This window comes from Asterias rubens, chromosome 9 (assembly GCF_902459465.1).
Source record: "Asterias rubens chromosome 9, eAstRub1.3, whole genome shotgun sequence".
Lineage (NCBI taxonomy): Eukaryota > Metazoa > Echinodermata > Asteroidea > Forcipulatida > Asteriidae > Asterias > Asterias rubens.
Genome location: NC_047070.1, coordinates 18,744,712 through 18,762,518, shown reverse-complemented (window position 1 = coordinate 18,762,518; position 17,807 = coordinate 18,744,712). Strand labels below are relative to the sequence as shown.

Sequence of the window (17,807 nt, the reverse complement as noted above, 5' to 3'; positions counted from 1 at the left end):
ATAAGGGTAATCGGCTGCAACCAACATTTTGAATATTTTGTCTATATATAGATTGTGCTTCACTCAATGCATAAGTACACACCTCGCATCATCCTAACCAAATTGAGTGGATCATCGCCACAACGTCGTCTTTTCGACCAGAATATATCAACAGAGGGGGGTAGTCCTTACCAACGTCAACCATCATCTCGGCCGCCACAGCCTGAGCCTCAGCAGCAACAACAGGTCTGTTTCGAGTTTGAGGATACATCTTTTATTGCCGTGACGGCTTATCATAGCGAGCAGATCACACAACTGAAGATCCAGAACAACCCATTCGCCAAGGCGTTCCGTGATGCTGACGTCACTGCGTGAGTGTTCAATCATTGGTCGTTGGGGGCGGGCTGGTTGGGGAGTCCGTGTAAGGCATATCGTTTATAAACAGTGCCATAACCCGCCTCACCCCACCCCGCCTCCCAACTAAAAGTGAAATCATGCACAAATAAATAGTATGGTACACTCTTTTAAAACCAGAGACACAATAATTAATAATATTCGTCAAACTTGTTATCTTGGCAGAATTCTACAAAGCGCCAGTAAACTGTCCGAGCAAACCGATGCTAGCTATCACGCCTTGAACGACATTGGTGAGTCTATTTTCTTGTGTATTGTAGTCAAAGCAATTTTTAAGCAATATTGTTACTTATTTCTATTTTCTATTCTATTCTATATATATTGTAAAACAGACGGTTTGAGTCTACTGCACCCATCCAGCCAGCCCTTCTCACTCAACCAGAACCCAGCTGCATGGAGACAAAACCAGGGCAAGCACGAGAGAGACGAGGGCAATCACAGGCTGTACACAGACACCTCACACCTGTACAGCAGGCGGGCAGGTCCACTCAAGCTTCCAGAGTTTGCTTGTGCCCCATGGAGCTACGATAACGTCTCCTTGACCTTTGGCACCCAGGGTAGATCTAGCTACCCGATTCTCCCACCTCATCACCAAGAGAGGCATCGCAATAGTGTAGGGGTAGTGGAAGATTCCCCCAAAGTTGACCGCGTCACAAGCCGCAGTCTCTCCCATCCAGAAATACGCTTCGATAAAGCCTTCCGCCCTCTCGCGTCGGCAAACGCTGCCTTTGACTACAACGACCCGAATCAGAGTCTATCCAGCGATATCGACCCGATGTATCACACGCTGCGACGGGTGGCATCTTCAGCGATGCACCGTGTCACTGCTAAACGCGATTCCTTCCCGTATCTCGCACCTAATAAGAACGTCTTGCTCATCCCGAAGTACAGGTCTGCCGACAACGCCGTTTTCCAGGGAGCAATGGATCCGAATGCTCAGATATCAAGACGTCATTCAACAATAGAGGGCTCTCCACTGCTACGTGCTTCAACGGGGAACATTCGCGGCAGGAGATCGACCGAAGACATAACTTTATGCACACGTGAGTCGATCGCAGCCCGGTTGAAAATGTACGATGGGTCGGCACGGAGCGAAAGACTGCTGCCAACGGGAGGGGCCATGAGTGACTTGGTAACATGCTCCTTAACGTCAGGCCATCTGGCTAATTCTTCTCGCTCTCTCAGCAAGAAACGAAGCACTGAACACGACGATCCCACCTTGGACACCGAACCGATGAATCTCACACTAACCAATCCGTAACCAGCACAAGATCTACGTCACTGTAGAAATTACACCAATCGAGACGCTTAGTAAATCTCTATTACATCCTCATTATCATCGCGTAAAACGAAGTGTGTCCCTGAGAATATTATAAGTCTACTTTAATACACACATCCTCATACATAGTGTTTTCATATTGTTAAAGGCACTGGGCATTATTGGTTATTACTCAAAATAATTATTAGCATAAAACCTTTCTTGGTGACGAGTATTAAAAGGGGAGAGGTTGATAGTATAAAACATTGTGAGAAACGGCTCCTCTGAAGTAAAGCAGTTTTCGAGAAAGAAGTAATTTTCATCCAATTTGATTTCGAGACCTCAGATTTAGAATTTGAGGTCTCGAAATGAAGCATCTAAACGCACAGAACTTCGTGTGACAAGGGTGTTTTTTCTTTCATTATTATCTCGCAAGTTCGATGACCGATTGAGCTCAAATTTTCACAGGTTTGTTATTTTATGCATATGTTGAGATACACCAACTGTGAAGGCTAGTCTTTGACAATTACCAATAGTGTCCACTGGCTTTAAATAGAACAAACTCTACCTGGCAAGTAGATACACACATGGTGTTGCCGCAAACCAAGAAATGTAGACAAAATGTTCCCCGTCAACCCGAACATCCATCATTGCAAGTATGTTTGTAAAATAAAACCAACATTGCGTATTGAGTATTGATACAGCATTGATTCACTTTCAAACTGGTGTGTTAATAACAAGAACATTTTATATTAAAACAAACTTCAATTGTAATTTTACGTTAACAAAAAGACATCCTCAGATTTTATGCTTAAACAAACATGCCATTTGTTCTCTGTCTGCTCTTAATCAACGTGCAGTTGTTTCGTATTTTTCAGTATACGTTTGGGAAATGTCGCACGCTAAATAATGTTTATTTCTCAAGTTGTACAATAGGCCATTTCACACTACCTCCATTTCAAACCGCTTTGAAACCTACTCGGGGCCTCTCAGGTTCAGCCTCGCTTCTTTTCAAAGCGGATCAGAGATAAGCAACATTCACACTGGGCCCTATTTCATGGCTCTGCTTACCGTAAGCACAGAATCTGCGCTTACGGAAGCAGGGAATTATGTGCTTACGGCAAGCGTATTTCACGGGTTAGCGGCGAATTTTGGCTTCTGCGCGTGCGTACTCCCCGTTACTAGGCATTCTAGGCTTACAAGGCTAGCGCAGAAATTCGGCGATTGCACGTAAGCGGGGAATCGTGATCGTAAGCGCAGAATTCGGCGGTAAGCAGAGCCATGAAATTGGGCCCAGGTCTTTACGTGAACCGGCTAATGCGTGAACCTTCTACGATTCACGCCGACAAAAATGCAATTTCAATCCAGATTGAGGTTTTCAACCCTGGTCCCTGCCAGGGTTGATTTCGATCCGGCTAAAGCATGCTACCCGGATCGGAGGCGGGTTTAAATCTGTACAGTGTGAAACGGGGTGAATAAAATATCCGGTTCGGAACCGGCTCCGACCTGGAGATTTTGGACAGTGTGAAAGGGCCTTCTTAACACACTACCGTACAGTTACTTTAAGCCACCATTACTCAATGTTTGTCTTCAGTTAAACAAGTTAATGTTGTAAATTTGATGTTGGCCTAAATCTGATGTATTTCCTCCGTATTACACCCCGTCTCATCCACCTTCAATGGTTATTTTTCTGTTCGTACGGCACCAGGAATGATTTGTGAACCTTAAAGTATTGTTAAGACTTGAACATTAGCATATTTACAGACTTAGATATTTCTTGGTCTAAGTAGGGTAACGATGGCTTAGTTCCATTCACATTATTTTTTATTTCAAATAATATGATAGTTTTGAGACACGAGTAAATCAATTAGCACCAATTGAGTCCCAAAACCTGTTTGATAAAAAGTGAAACCTGCCCCCAACTTTTCTCTATCGACTCAAATAACCAATTGAACTTAAACTTTCAAAGGTTTGTTATTTCATGTATGTTGGGCCACACAAAGTGCGGATACATGTGTCTTAACATTTCGAATGAACTCAACTATTTAAAACGAAGTCAATGCATTAAAAGGTAGTCTTGAATGAGAACAGTTACACACAAATGATGACTTGACTTTCTTGTGTTGTTTGAAAGATCTTTTATTGTAAATTACACGGTTGAAAGTCTTTCTTAATAAATTACATACATACAATAAAGAATATCATTCCATTTTAAATGAGATTGACTTATTAAATAGTAAATGAATACATGCATGTGTATAATCCTTATGCACTAGTACGCACGCTGCACGTAGACGACCGAAAGTGCAAGCTGTCATAGAGCCATATGAAGAAGAAGCATTCACATTTGAATGTTCACCTATTTCTCTTGTGGAAGAATATCCTTCCATTTCAAAAGACATTTATTTATTTGAAACATGACCCGTTTGCTACCAAAATGGTCCTGTAGCATGCATTGCTGTTGGTTGCCCCCAAGTTGCCTGCAAAAGTTGCCTCGTGTGAAGAAAAGGGCCAACTTTTGCAGACAACAAAACAGCCTAATCTCGGACCAATCACAACACAGATATGAAAGCTTTACGTCACTGCACGCTTTATCCAATGAAATCATTGGCACTGTAAGACCAGTGCATGCCTGTCTTCAGAGGGGACCAGTCAAAGGCCATCCCCGCATCATTAGACGAGACCATGGGGCGAGCGAAAGCACTGCTTATACTCAACACATATAGGGTGCGTTCGTTTAGCTTCCCTGGGTCAACCCCGGTCTGCCCGGTACGTTCGAATAGCTTTGACGGGGCTCACCCGGGTCAGCCCCCAGTGCCCTACTTGTGGAGTGGGTCACTTCGGGGCTGGCCCCAGGTACATGACGTCACTACGAGAGCGGTGAGTGATCGTTCGTTTAGCTCTTGTCAGGGGCTCACCCGACCGAGTAAGCACCGCGGGGTAGACCCAGGGAAGCTAAACAAACGCACCCAATATAGAGGGCGTGTAATAAGCAGACACGGGCAACTGTCTCAGGTGACGTGCACATAGCGTCCTAGACTTGGTTCCAAATCTGTGATCGTGGCCTGTTTAGTCTTCACGATAGCCAATGCATTAGTCTGAAATGACAGCGCCCTCTTGCAGATTAACCTCTGTCATTGTGATATCTGTGGGGCGTTTCGTGGCTAAAAAGGCAGAGCATGGAGGTATAAACCACGATCTCAGACTTGAAATGAAGTCTAACAGCGTCCTTGTCAAGGGCTTCACACACCCCCGTAGCCTCCAATACATCAGTATACCTCCATTTTCATTATCTCGAGCAGGAATCCATTTATCATAAACAATGGGTGTCACACGTCGTCAGTAAATGTTCCCTTTTCCCACAACGCGTAATCAAGTCCCAAGGGCCCCGTCCATAAAGAGAGACTTCCATTACGTGATTGATGTCCATGCCGTGAAAAATCACAGGTTATCATTCAACGTCAAAGCAACTAGCGGTGATTTTCTGACTGCATGGAGCTGCAGTGTATACGTAATGCTGCACTAAATTGAGATCCGTGGTTTCCCAGAAACCATGGTGTTCAAGGTGGTTCCCGGTGCAGACAAAATGAGCGGGAAATCTTTTCACGCCATTGTCATAAAACATTTCCAACGTGTCGTACAAACGAGTGGAATGGATTTGACTTTATAGGATTTGAGGCATTGTATAGTGAGATATCAATTTTTGGGTTTGCGGTAACACCATGCACTCCGCGGTAGTAGAATAAAGCAAGACAATCCTCTAAGAACAAACTTTACCTTGCAAGTAGATACACACATGGTGTTATATATGAAGTTGACTTTGATATGACTGGTTTGAGAAATCGCCACACCAGTAGATTGCCCCGCCCCGCCCAAGCTGTATGCAGCCTCTTTGTGTAATACAGGAAATCGTCTTAAATCGTATGCTTTAAGTTTAATAGATGCTAAATTTGCATCAGGAAAAAATGTTTTTGTTTTAACAAACCTCGGGAAAGTAATGAGTATACAGCGTTACTAGCACACATCAGTGAAAGGGTAACCAATTTTTAAAAATGCTTTAAGCTTAGAGTAACATTCCAGATAAGCCGTTTACACTTCGAATGGAACCTCGCACCTATTGTGTAAAATTATGCCTGCTCTTGTGGTTTTAATACGCACATTAATGCGAAGCGGGTCCCCAGTATTATGTTGTGCGTGGAGCGGGTGCAACGAGGTTTAGTCAATAGTGTCTGAGGAGGGGACTGATGCATGTCTAGCATCCACTATATTCATCCACCCACGGCCCAATTTCAAACAAGGGTCGTACAAAGGAACATTTACCCAAGGATGTCAACCATCCGAAAGAAGATAACATTAGGGTTTCAATAAGGGATAGCACTTCCATCTTAACTGTAGCCTGCAACATTCTTTAAAACAGCTGGTGAAATGATGTTGAAGAAATTTGCCAGCGTGTAAAGAAATCCCGCCCCACCTGAGGACTCAGTCCCCCGGGAGAACTGCCTGGACTGTCTATGAGATTAAGAACATGTAGGAATTATTGATCCATGTAGATTCATCCCTGAATTACGCCTATAGCACATTGGGGCCTATGGTTCAATTGCATATCACAAACAGGTGCACAACCGAACGTGAAAAGCATGTCTAGATTCCCCTCAACCAAAGCAAAGTAAGAGCTTAAAACTGATGAATATAATTCAATAAAACATGACAATTGTCTTTATAAGTTAAGAATGAGCGGGTCAAAGATTTACCTAAAGCCGGCCTCGGGTCGACCTACGATTTTCTTGCGCCCGCCACAAATCGTCGGCAATGCGCAAAACATGCTCAGGTCACAACTGAGAAATCGTGCGCCTGCGATTAGTTCCCGACCGTCGGGATCACGTAGTACAAGTTGAAACTGTTCTACTCTTGCGATTATTATATATTTTTTTTTCGAGCGGCGACTGTTTCAGATTGTCTTAAAATCATCGCAGTTACGCTAAGGTCGTAAATAAGCAAGACACTTCCATTGCTTCGTACTTCGGATGGGACGTAAAGCCGTTGGTCCCATGTGTTGTGTAAAGCATGTAAAATAACACAGTGTACTTATCGAAAAGAGAAGGGGTTGAAAAGGACTGAAAAGCTCCCGATGGTCTTAGCTCAGGCGCACTGTGACCCTGATAAGTCAGTCGCCGACTGTTTTTTTGTTGACGCAAGGTCGACCTGAGGCCGGCTTAAAGTTTGCGTTATAAAAGCTTCCATGTTTTGCGCAGTCGGGAATTCATGAAAGATGGAAAGCATATAGATGAATACACTTTGAATGAACAAAAAAAGAACCTTTCTTTGAGTCAATGTTTACCGCAGATTTTGTCTTCAATCATCCTTGTCTTCCTCCCAAACTTATTAATCGCGACTGAAATCACAGCCGAGAGAAGAATCATTCCCACAATGGGAGTAGCAATTGCCATGAAATTTTCAAAAAATGACAAACTACTTTTTGACTTCTCGTTGCGCAGATCACCGAATCCTATCGTGGTGATGGTTATGATGATGAAATAAAACGCGTCTAGAATACTCCACCGTCCCATCTCGCTGTACCACAACAACAACGCAAATACCACCACGTACATCAACACAGCGATTATGAGTAAATACACGGGGAAATTAGGGTCGTTTATGGCGTCCACAGGGGCGTCAATATCACTACATTGGGAGAGTCGCCTGTTATTGTCATGCACGTTCCCGTTACTCTTTGTGCCATTCCCATCCGGGTTAGACTGATTTCGTACAGAATCTTGAGTCGACAAATCCGCTCGCCGAATCTGCAACTGAAAGCCTCTGTTGTCTTGTCCGCCATTAGTCGACGGATTCCCACTCGATTTCGCGTCCACACCTCTTGGTGTCGCATTTGGCTGCTTCGGTGGCCCAACTTTTCGCCAGGTTGTCAATGTAAATAGGCAATGTTTCAATCGACGGTGAAGATATCTGATTCCACGAGCGAGGACGTTACCTGCACCCGCCATGACGACGATGTTAAGAGGTATACCGATGAGGGCGTATACGATGCATAGACCACGCCCAGTTTGCGTCTTCGGTGACAAGTAACCATAACCTAGTAAACGTTAAACACAAAACGTTAGAACAAGCTCAGACAATATTTCCAAAAAGCAGTTCATCTGTCTTTGAATAAAACCAAAGACATCTAAAAATTGCTCACATCTTACACACAAAAGGTAGTAAACGTTTAAAACAAAACGTTAAAACAAACTAAAAATTTCAAAAGCAGTTCGTCCGTCTAAGAATGAAACCAATGAACTCTGAAAACACTCACACAACTTAAAGGCAGTGTACACTATTGGTAATTGTCAAAGACTTGCCTTCACAGTTGGTGTATCTCAACATATGCGTAAAATAACAAACCTGTGAAAATTTGAGCTCAATCGGTTTTGAGGTTTTGAAATCAAGCATCTTAAAGGCAGTGGACACTATTGGTAATTGTCAAAGACTAGCCTTCACAGTTGGTGTATCTCAACATATGCATAAAACAACAAAACTGTGAAAATTTCAGCTCAATCGGTCGTTGAAGTTGCGAGATAATAATGAAAGAAAAAAACACCCTTGTAACACGAAGTTGTGTGCTTTCAGATGCTTGATTTCGAGACCTCGAATTCTAAACTTGAGGTCTCGAAACCAAATTCGTGGAAAATTACTTCTTTCTCAAAAACTACGTCACTTCAGAGGGAGCTGTTTCTCACGATGTTTTATACTATCAACCTCTCCCCATTACTCGTAACCATGAAAGGGTTTATGATAACAATTATTTTGAGTAATTACCAAAAGTGTCCACTGCCTTTAAAGCATACAACTTCGTGTGGCAAGGGGGTTTATTTCATTTCATTCATATCACGCCACTTCGACGACCGATTGAGCTCAAATTTTCACAGGTTTGTTATTTTGTGCAGAGATACACCAAGTGGTAAGAATGGTCTTTGACAATTACCAATAGTCTCCAGTGTGCTTAATGAAAATATAATGACTGTTTGCTGAAATTGGCTAGGGAAAAACGAAACAAACCTCGATTACGTATAGATTGACACACATTTGACGGTTCACCTAAACGGCTGTTTACACTGTGCAAACTTAAGCCAGATGGAGAATTGATGAATGCACTGGGGAATCGTTTGCTCATAAAAGATAATTAGTATGTATTCCCAATGCTGATTATAATTTGGTTTGTACGTTGCTGTTTATTTTACGGTTGTATACCATTGGACATGTGTTTACTGTATTAAATGCTATAGCAGCACAACAAGGGCCAGTTTAATGAGCAGATAGTATTCGTAGACTCTGGAATTAATACAGAGTAGTTCAATAACATCAATACGTGAATACGATGATAAATTTTATCACAGTGTGATTTATATAGGTAAAATAAGTCTGCAAAATTTTTCTGAAAAGTGGAGAGGGATTTAAGCGTGTGAACAACATTGGTCATTGTCAAAGACCGGTTAAGCGGACCGGATCTCAATAATATTATAGTATTTTCTCGTGCTGCCGAAGTGTTCCTTTTGCATACAGGACAAGTGGTTAGCTCCAAGGGGATGGAAAAGCGTAAATTCAAATTCTCGTTCGCCTTTGTGTCCAACTAAACTGCCCACTAAAACTCGTCCTTCGGATGGGACGTAAAATCGTTGGTCCCGTGTGTTGTGTGGATGTAACGCACGTGAAATAACACAGTGCACTTATCGAAAAGGGAAGGGGTTTGCACCGCTGTTCCTGGTTGAATTGGCAGCATATTGCGCCACAGCACCTTGTAAACCATGGTGCTATATAAAAGGAAAGATCTCATAATTCAAACGCAGTCGACCCCACAGATCTGGCTAAATGAAACAGTGTATGTTTAACCGCCTTGAGTTCATCGAGTGACGCACATGCGCGCTTTATCAGAAGCCACTGTTATTATTATTGGTACGAATCTAGGCGCTCGATGATTACAAACAGGCGAGAATGTACATACGGCACAACGAAGAAATTACAAGGAACAAACACATACTCACACCCACACATCGTGGCGGTCAGAAATACGAAGCCATTTTGCAGCAGGTGTATATTGATTCTTAAACAAATATTACAAATAGTAACCGATGGAAGAGAACCAAGTCAGTATAAACTCAACCTTAAAGCTCGCCCATAATTCGATTCATTTCGATACAATGTATAAAAGGGAGTGGACACTATTGGTAATTACTCAAAACAAACATTAACTTAAAAACTGACTTGGTAACAAGCATTGGAGAGCTGTTGATAGTATAAAACATTGTGAGAAACGGCTCCCTCTGAAATAGCATAGATTTTGAGAAAGAGGTAATTTCTCACTAAAATAATAAAAGACTTCTAGCCAGGAGCACGCAAATTCGTCCAACAAGGGTGTTTTCTCTCTCATCATTTTCTCGCAACTTCGATGACCAATTTAGCTCAAATTTTCACAGGCTTGTTATTTTATGCTTATGTTGGGATACACCAAGTGAGAAGACTGGTCTTTGACAATATTACCAGACATGTACCTTCCTTTAATATTGCTATTGTACGCCTGCTTACTCTCAACACATAGTGAAAGAAGTACCATTTTGAAGACCTTCACATCGCGGTTGCTGTCTGTATTATGACATCACATGTTCATATTTTGATAGCTCAGATTGACAGCATTGTTGCCTTAACAACCATTAGCCTATTTTCAACCGTCACTATCAGTGATGGATTTGTTGTCTATTATTTACTCGAATTCCTAGTCAATTGAAAAAAAAACCTAAAAAACACTGACCTGACTGACAAAACGAATGGTTCTTTCAATAATGAGTATGGGTAGATATCAACCTTGTAGCTGACGATGAATGCAACCGTTCAGGGCCCAATACAGACAAAGGTGCTTTAAAAATGGAACATTTTTAAGCCCCCCCCCCCCCCCAAAAAAAAAAAAGGAGAAAGAAAAGCAGGAACCAGATGTCACAACTGGTTTATATCATGAAATGGTATGTTTGCTTGTGATCTTATACTCCTTAAGCAGAATGTTCTTGTGCTTAGCTTGTTTTGTGTGGTCTTTAGCAGAATATGAAATTTGGCACTGGAATCAATCACACGGTCTACGGCTCAAATTGTGAACAGTAGACTTTTTTGAAGTTCGCTTCGCGCCTTATCAAGAAGCTCGCGAAGGGAAGTCACAGCTGGAGAGCATAGTGCAAATCTTATCTAATGTCAGAAAATGGCTGATAAAATATCATACAGACGTGACTTTTTTGTGATGAATGATGTGATATTCATAATAAAACCGTCAAGAGCTGTGATCCAGACCAAAATACACTTCTCCGATTACGTGCCAAATTCGAGCTTGTGTCATCGAAGGCACAACCCCCCAAACATACACCTGTCGTGTACCACTTTTCTCACTAAACCGATATTTTAAAAAGATAATCTAAACTCGTTAGTCACATTTTGAGTTGCCAAATATTAGAGCGGTTTTGTTTGTTTTTAATCTTAAGGAAATAAATGACTGCATTATTTTGCATACTAGACATTTGTTTTTTAAATGCGGGTACTTCGACAGTTTTGCAATTAGTGTTACATGTTAATGGTCTTCAAGAATATGTCAATAGTATTTGCGTTTCTTGACGAGAAAGCAAACACAGTACTAATGTATTTCCTTCTACACCGTTTTCTATTAAAGGCACTGGGCAGCTTTGTTAATTGTCAGAGACCGGTCTTCTCACCTGGTGTATCTAAACACATGCATGTAATATCAAATTTGTGAAAATTTGAACTCATTGGTCGTCAAAGTTGCGAGAGAATAAAAGAAGAAAAACTTGTCGCACAAGTTGTTTGCTTTTAGAAGCCTGAATTCGATACCTCAGTTGAGATCTCTTATTAAAATCAAATATTTTAGTAAGAAATTTCTTCTTAAAAAAAAAAAAAAAAAAAAAAATACGTTACTTTAGTGGGAGCCGTTTCTGACAATGTTTTATACAACCAATAGCTCTCCGTTGCTCGTTACCAAGTAAGTTTTTATGCTCACAATTATTTTGAGTAGTTATCAATAGCGTCCAGTTCCTTTAAAGTTGCTTTTAAGTAGGCTTTACAATCAACCGTTTTAAAAAAGCTTTTCGTTTGAAAAGTGCTCAAGGTGTTCGTTTGCAGAGTGCATCAAGCTTTCGATCCATCACGTCAGGATTGAGAAACGCCAGAGGAATTTACTGGCAGAGCTACTTAAAATTAGCTCACCATTCAGCTGTGACGTCACTATGCCAAGTTGGTTTTATGGTTCACGACGAAGTACACAGACCTCTTAAAGACACTATACACCTTTGGTAATTTTCAAAGACCACATAATTTATGCAAAGTTGGTTTTAAGATCGCGCCAAAGTATAAAGACCTTTTAGGGGTCGATTTCACAAAGAGTTAGGACTAGTCCTAGGAGATACAAAACGTGTGGCTAGTCCTAAGTTAGGATGAGAAACTCGTCTTAACTTGAGATAAGACTAGTCTTAACTCTTTTTGAATTCCACCCCAGAGGCTTTCCGGCATTGGGCGCTTTATTTTTTTATTATTGGTTTATTCATAAAACTTGGCGCAAGACTTGATGCCACTTCAGCGGTGATAATGACAGGTGCTGTTTCAATTAGATTCAGATGCACTTTGTTATAGCTTGGCTTTCAGACATTAATGGCGGGCGCGATTATAAGTCTCGAGAAATCTCGACAACAGCTGTTTATTAAAAGGGCAGATATACTTGTGGAAATCATTCTTAAAATAATTAATGAAATAGAACAACATCTTACTTGGCAATAGGCCTGCGATAAACGTCACTCTTTGCCGTGTCAGCAGCTTTCGGTAGTATTAAGCATTTTGAGAAATATTTTACTCCGAAGTTATGTGGTTACGGAAAAATATATCACCTGTTGTGCAACAAAGTTTGAATCTGGTAAGCATTACTGTCAGTAACGTTTCTCAGGTCTATTCTTCTTGCGCGGACACCGTTCATTTTTGTATGTATTTGTTAAGAATTAATAGAAGGTTCCAAAAACCAAAGTATATGCTTTTCGCCCATAAAGTGGATTTGTAAGTTTGTTTGTTTGTTTGTTTGTTTGTTTGAATGATCTTCCCATGAAGGAACTCGGCAAACTCACACAAGGGATATAAACACCAAGCTGGCAACCGCCAATCTCTCTCATACAAACATTGGTTTAACGGCTATGATTATGAGTTACACGAATCAAGAAATTTTGATTAATTAACTAGACGACAATATTCATTTTAGTCGTTGTGCAATCAGCGGTTAGCTGGGGATTCGAACCCACAACCTTGTGATTGCAAGTCCTGCAGTCTAACCACTTCTACAGCTCTTTGATCATACTAATAACTTCTAATTACAAAAGTTATTCAAACGAGACAAAACAAAACCCAGGAACTGTACTTAAATTGTTTTCAGAAATGAAATGTTGACATCTTCGGTTGTACTAGACTACAAGTTGGTTGTATATGATTTTTCCGAACTCACGCTCGGCAAAGTGCCCAAAAGACGAAAAAAGAGGAAGACATTACTAAATGGTAAATCGCCTATACCGATTTTCAAAACGTCAAAGATGACATATTCATGTGAATTCTACTTATTATTTGTTGGCGCTCCAAGTTGATGTTTTCGACATTTCAGCAAACCAAACGAGAGTCAATAGCCATTGAAAGACGATCAAACGGGTAATGTCATGTGGTCATCGACGTCTGTTTCATCAGGCGCTGTAATGAGTGTACACGGTCAACCACGCAGCGCCGTGCTTAAACAGTCGCTGGCCATGTTTGCTTGCCATTATTCTAATGGTTTCGTTTCGATGGATTGTGAACCGAAAAACATCCTTTTGGAGCGCAAAAACCGCCTATGGGTACAATTACAATGTCTGATGTTTCATCTTCTGACATTATTGCGAAGCAAACAGTAGGCGATGTTTGACATGTTTGACATTTGGTGGCACTTTGTGGATTGTGGAGTTCGGGAAAATATAGACAATCGACTGTAAGTCTAGACGACTGCAGATGTAAAAACAAAATCGAAGGGGGCGGGAGGGAAGATGAAGAATAAACAAGGAGTACATCGCCCCAGTTACTGTATGGGTCTAATTCAAGCGGTCTTTAGAGTGAAGTTTTATCACTGAACTCACGAGAGATATCTGCTATGGATTCTTGATCTATGCAGTTAGGGAGAGCTTGTACTTTTGGTTGAAAGTATTGACCAGTCCGGCCGTTCCACCACAAACAAAACAAGCAACAATGGCCGTCTCACTCGACGGCCAGATGAAGCACACCACTCAAGGTCAAATTCGTTTTCTCAATCTGTCCATGACATCTCCATCTTTACAATACCCGATTGTACCCGACAATACAGGCATATTATAATGTTTTTTATTATTGCTTTTTAGGGGGATTTTGTTTGAGGATGCTATGTCAGATTCTTGGCCGATTTGACCCAAACATTTTGATTTAAACTTCAATAGGTATTTTGATGAGGGTCGAGAAAGTTACAAGCTTTCATTTGAGCCATTGCTCGAAAAAGTCCGCCAATTATTAGTAGCAGTGAAATAAAGTGCTCAAAATTAGTTTTTGTCGGGATCCCGACAATATATCACGTGACCAATTCTTATGTGTTTTATAAGAAACGTTTTAAATTGTTGTCATGGTTCCTGACCATTAAAAGAAAAAGTTAAACCTTTTTTTCGTTAGAGCGGGTGATACTCTTTGAAATACCATTCACTCAAAAAAAATTATTTTTTAATGTTTGGGGCCAAAAATCTGACATAGCATCTTTAAATACAAAACACACAACCATTGCTGGTGTTAGACTAATTGAGAGAACAAAAAACCCAGACATTCCATACACAGTTTCATCAACACGCAGCCATTTTCTTTTCTCCATTAAGCCTCACACCAAAACTGCGGTTGGATCGGTAAATAATTTGGGATCTTTTTTTTTTAAAGATGGGACAATTTACATTAGCGTTATAGTTCGTTCTGAGTTTTACAACTGAGCATTCCAAACTTCGACGTGATATTTTTATGAGTCTTTGGTTTCATTCAAAGGGAGTTAGTAATTAATCGTCAAAGGAGCACGTTGCCTTGGATCGGTCGAGTTGGTCTTTGAAAAGCGTTTGTAACCGTTTGTTGTTAAATGCACATGGGTAGAAAGATAATGTAAAAGTAGAATACAATGATCCACATAAACATGCCTCGAAATTGCACGGTTTTCCGCTTACCTCGTCGACTAACACAGTCGGCCATTTTTTTGACTCCCATAAATGGCCGACCGTGTTAGTTCGCACAGTAAAAGGAAAACCACGCAATTTCGAGGTAAATTTGTGTGGATCATTGTATTCTACTTTTTAAACATCGTTCCAACCATATGCATTTTATTAAAAAACGGTTACAAATGCTTTTTACAGACCAACTCGTCCAAGGCAACGTGTTTCTTTAAAGGAAAATTACAGAATTGGTAAGACAAAAAACTCGTCCAAGATCACAGAATTACACAAAAAACATCCCTTGAAATAATTATGTTCGTCTGAAATGTCACATTTGATGAGAAATAAATAAAACTACTTAAATTTACCGTTTGGAGTTAATCGCTCAGTGAGCGTTTCATTAATTTCTTTTTAGTCGATGTGTTAATATGGTGGGATTCAAAAGTGCTTACACTGTCAGGAACTCTTTTGTTTAGCAAAAAAGCAATTATGTAATGTCCCTTCAAATTGAAAGAATTATATGACTTTACCTATTGTTGATATAACCGTCATGCAAAACACTGCAGATTCCATGAATTCCCATCTCGCCTCTTGAGATGCAACAACTTCGTTCGTTTCCATTGCACTTTCCTTCAAAATGCCCACCAACTCGGCCAGGATTTGATCATGCCTCGCCATGTTCATGGAACCGTTGGTAAAAGCAAAGAGCTTTTCGAACAGAGAGACAATAGTGTCGTTTGTCTCCTTCTGTTTGTTCGCCTGACTCTCCAACCGACTTAGTGCTTCTGGTTTTTCCACGGCTTCGAAGATAGCAGCCCCGACCACCAGGTACGCGACCCATGTCACGATGGGTAAGATCCCTCTAATCCACCGTACAACCCAAGGGTTGCAACACCCAGGCACTACGGGGTCCTCGCAGAGCGCGGAGCGAGACCGTCCTTGCATGTTCACTTGCGACACACTATGATGCATAGTTCCCCCTTAACACTATGTCATATTCACACACACACACATCAGATCATATCATGCACCCCCATCGCCAACATCACCAACCTATTACTACCGAGAGCCTATCATTCCCAGTCACTCAAACCACGAGGGACCAATGAAGTTTAAAATCGCAACATTTGTGTTTTTTCCCAACACATGCGGGATAAAGTTATTATCATTTCGTATCTCCCTCATGAAAAACCGATAACCACATCTGATAAGCACAATATTGGCAGCAAAACCACAGAGCACAAGTGGATTTTTGAAGCGCACTCTTTCCACGACAGCAGCAATGCTTTTCGGAGATGAAAAATTCAAGGTTTAAGATGTCATGCTTGCCTCATCCAAGTTCTTAACTGATGTACTGTCTTTGAGCACAAACTTTTGAAGCCCAATCTCTCCAGGACAGCAGCAACAGAAGAGCACGACAATACCATTCAAGATCATTCGCGAAGCCAGATCTGAAACAGCGATCTCTGGAGCAACGCGGCTGTGTTCCTTCACTCTAAAGAAGCTACAATCACGATGGACTCGTCATCAGCATTTGAGAAGTAGAAATTGCATATGGATTTCAGAGCCCTCTATGACGTGTATTGAAGCGCTGTAGAAGCGAAGATGATTAAATAGTAGACGAAGGAATACCATGGTTGAACCTTCCCCGACTTCACCATCAGTGCACTCGACCAGTAGAGCTAGCTCAGCGACCTGTTACGAGCGATCTTCACTGACCGACCGATGAGTGCCGAAAAATGCACCTATAAGATTGGCCCATAAATAACAAGAGATCAACCTGCCAATTGGCGCGCGAAAAGAGAATAACATGCTGCCCACAGAATACACAGGTATCCCTGATGGGAACTTGTTTGTATTACATATTCATTATAAAGCCTCTGTAAAGAGAACACGCTGGAGAAAACGCACTGTGACCGATTAGCTTTTTTTTTGAAGTGCCACTGTAAATTTTTGAACTACTGACACAATCTATACAGATACTAAAACACAAATAAATGAATAAACAAATTGGGTGCTGTGAGCAAATGGCGAAATTCATCCGAATTGAGTGGTTTCGTGATGTAGGTCTACGGCATTTACGTTAGCAGTTTTACACGGCGCTTTCCATGCCCAAAGGGAGCCCTAAAATCCCTCATTATGTTTTATATGCAGGTATGTGGAGCTTTGTTTGGAATTTTAAAAGCCATTTTACATTTAAATCGATGTTACTGTTGCCACTGTGGCGCAAACTTAATGCAGCCAGCCATGCCATACGTACTAAGGAGAACCTTAAATGCATTTAAAGGGTATATGTACTTTTTGTAGGACACAAAACACAATGTCCACAGATTTACATTAAACTTACACAGTTTGAAAATAATGATGGTAGAAAGCTTCCCTTTAAATATTACTTGTTAAGGTGCTGTATTTTTTTTTTTTTTTGAGTAAAAAAAGTCACAAAAATCATTTTCGTCTCTAAAGACGAACGTTATTTCAGCATGCAAAACTTATTTTATGTGCTTTTCACAACACACGGGACATACAGCTTTACGTCCCATCCGAAGGATGCAGCAGTAATGCTTAAACTGCTTGCTTAAGGTCAGACGTTCAAACGGACTCGAACCCACACGCTGTTGATCGGAAAACCAGAGCTTGAGTCTGGTGAACTTGACCGCTCAAAGAAGAAGATAAAGTCGCATCTCTGAGTGTAGCAAACTTTAATTAAGAGAGTACATGACCTTAGAATATATATAGCCGAATATTATGGTTCAGTAATGGACGAAGCTGCACTCAAACATGTCTTGTCTAGTACCAGTCTTATTCTGCGATAATTGGCGCCGCTATGCAAAACAAAGTAACATAATTGTAAGCAGCTCACACGAGTGCACGAGACGTTTCTTGTATTCACGAAATGATTT

General features: G+C 41.1%; 1 protein-coding gene across 1 annotated transcript; it reads right to left on the bottom strand.

Annotated features, from left to right (window-relative positions):
- Window positions 1-6,769: 6,769 nt before the first annotated feature.
- Window positions 6,770-16,583, bottom strand: LOC117295151 (potassium channel subfamily K member 18-like). Its single transcript, XM_033777717.1, has 2 exons — window positions 15,438-16,583; window positions 6,770-7,742 (listed from the first exon to the last, which is right to left on the bottom strand). Exons 1-2 carry the CDS (start codon window positions 15,877-15,879, stop codon window positions 6,979-6,981), a joined length of 1,206 nt encoding a protein of 401 aa, XP_033633608.1. The 5' UTR covers window positions 15,880-16,583; the 3' UTR covers window positions 6,770-6,978.
- Window positions 16,584-17,807: the final 1,224 nt, after the last annotated feature.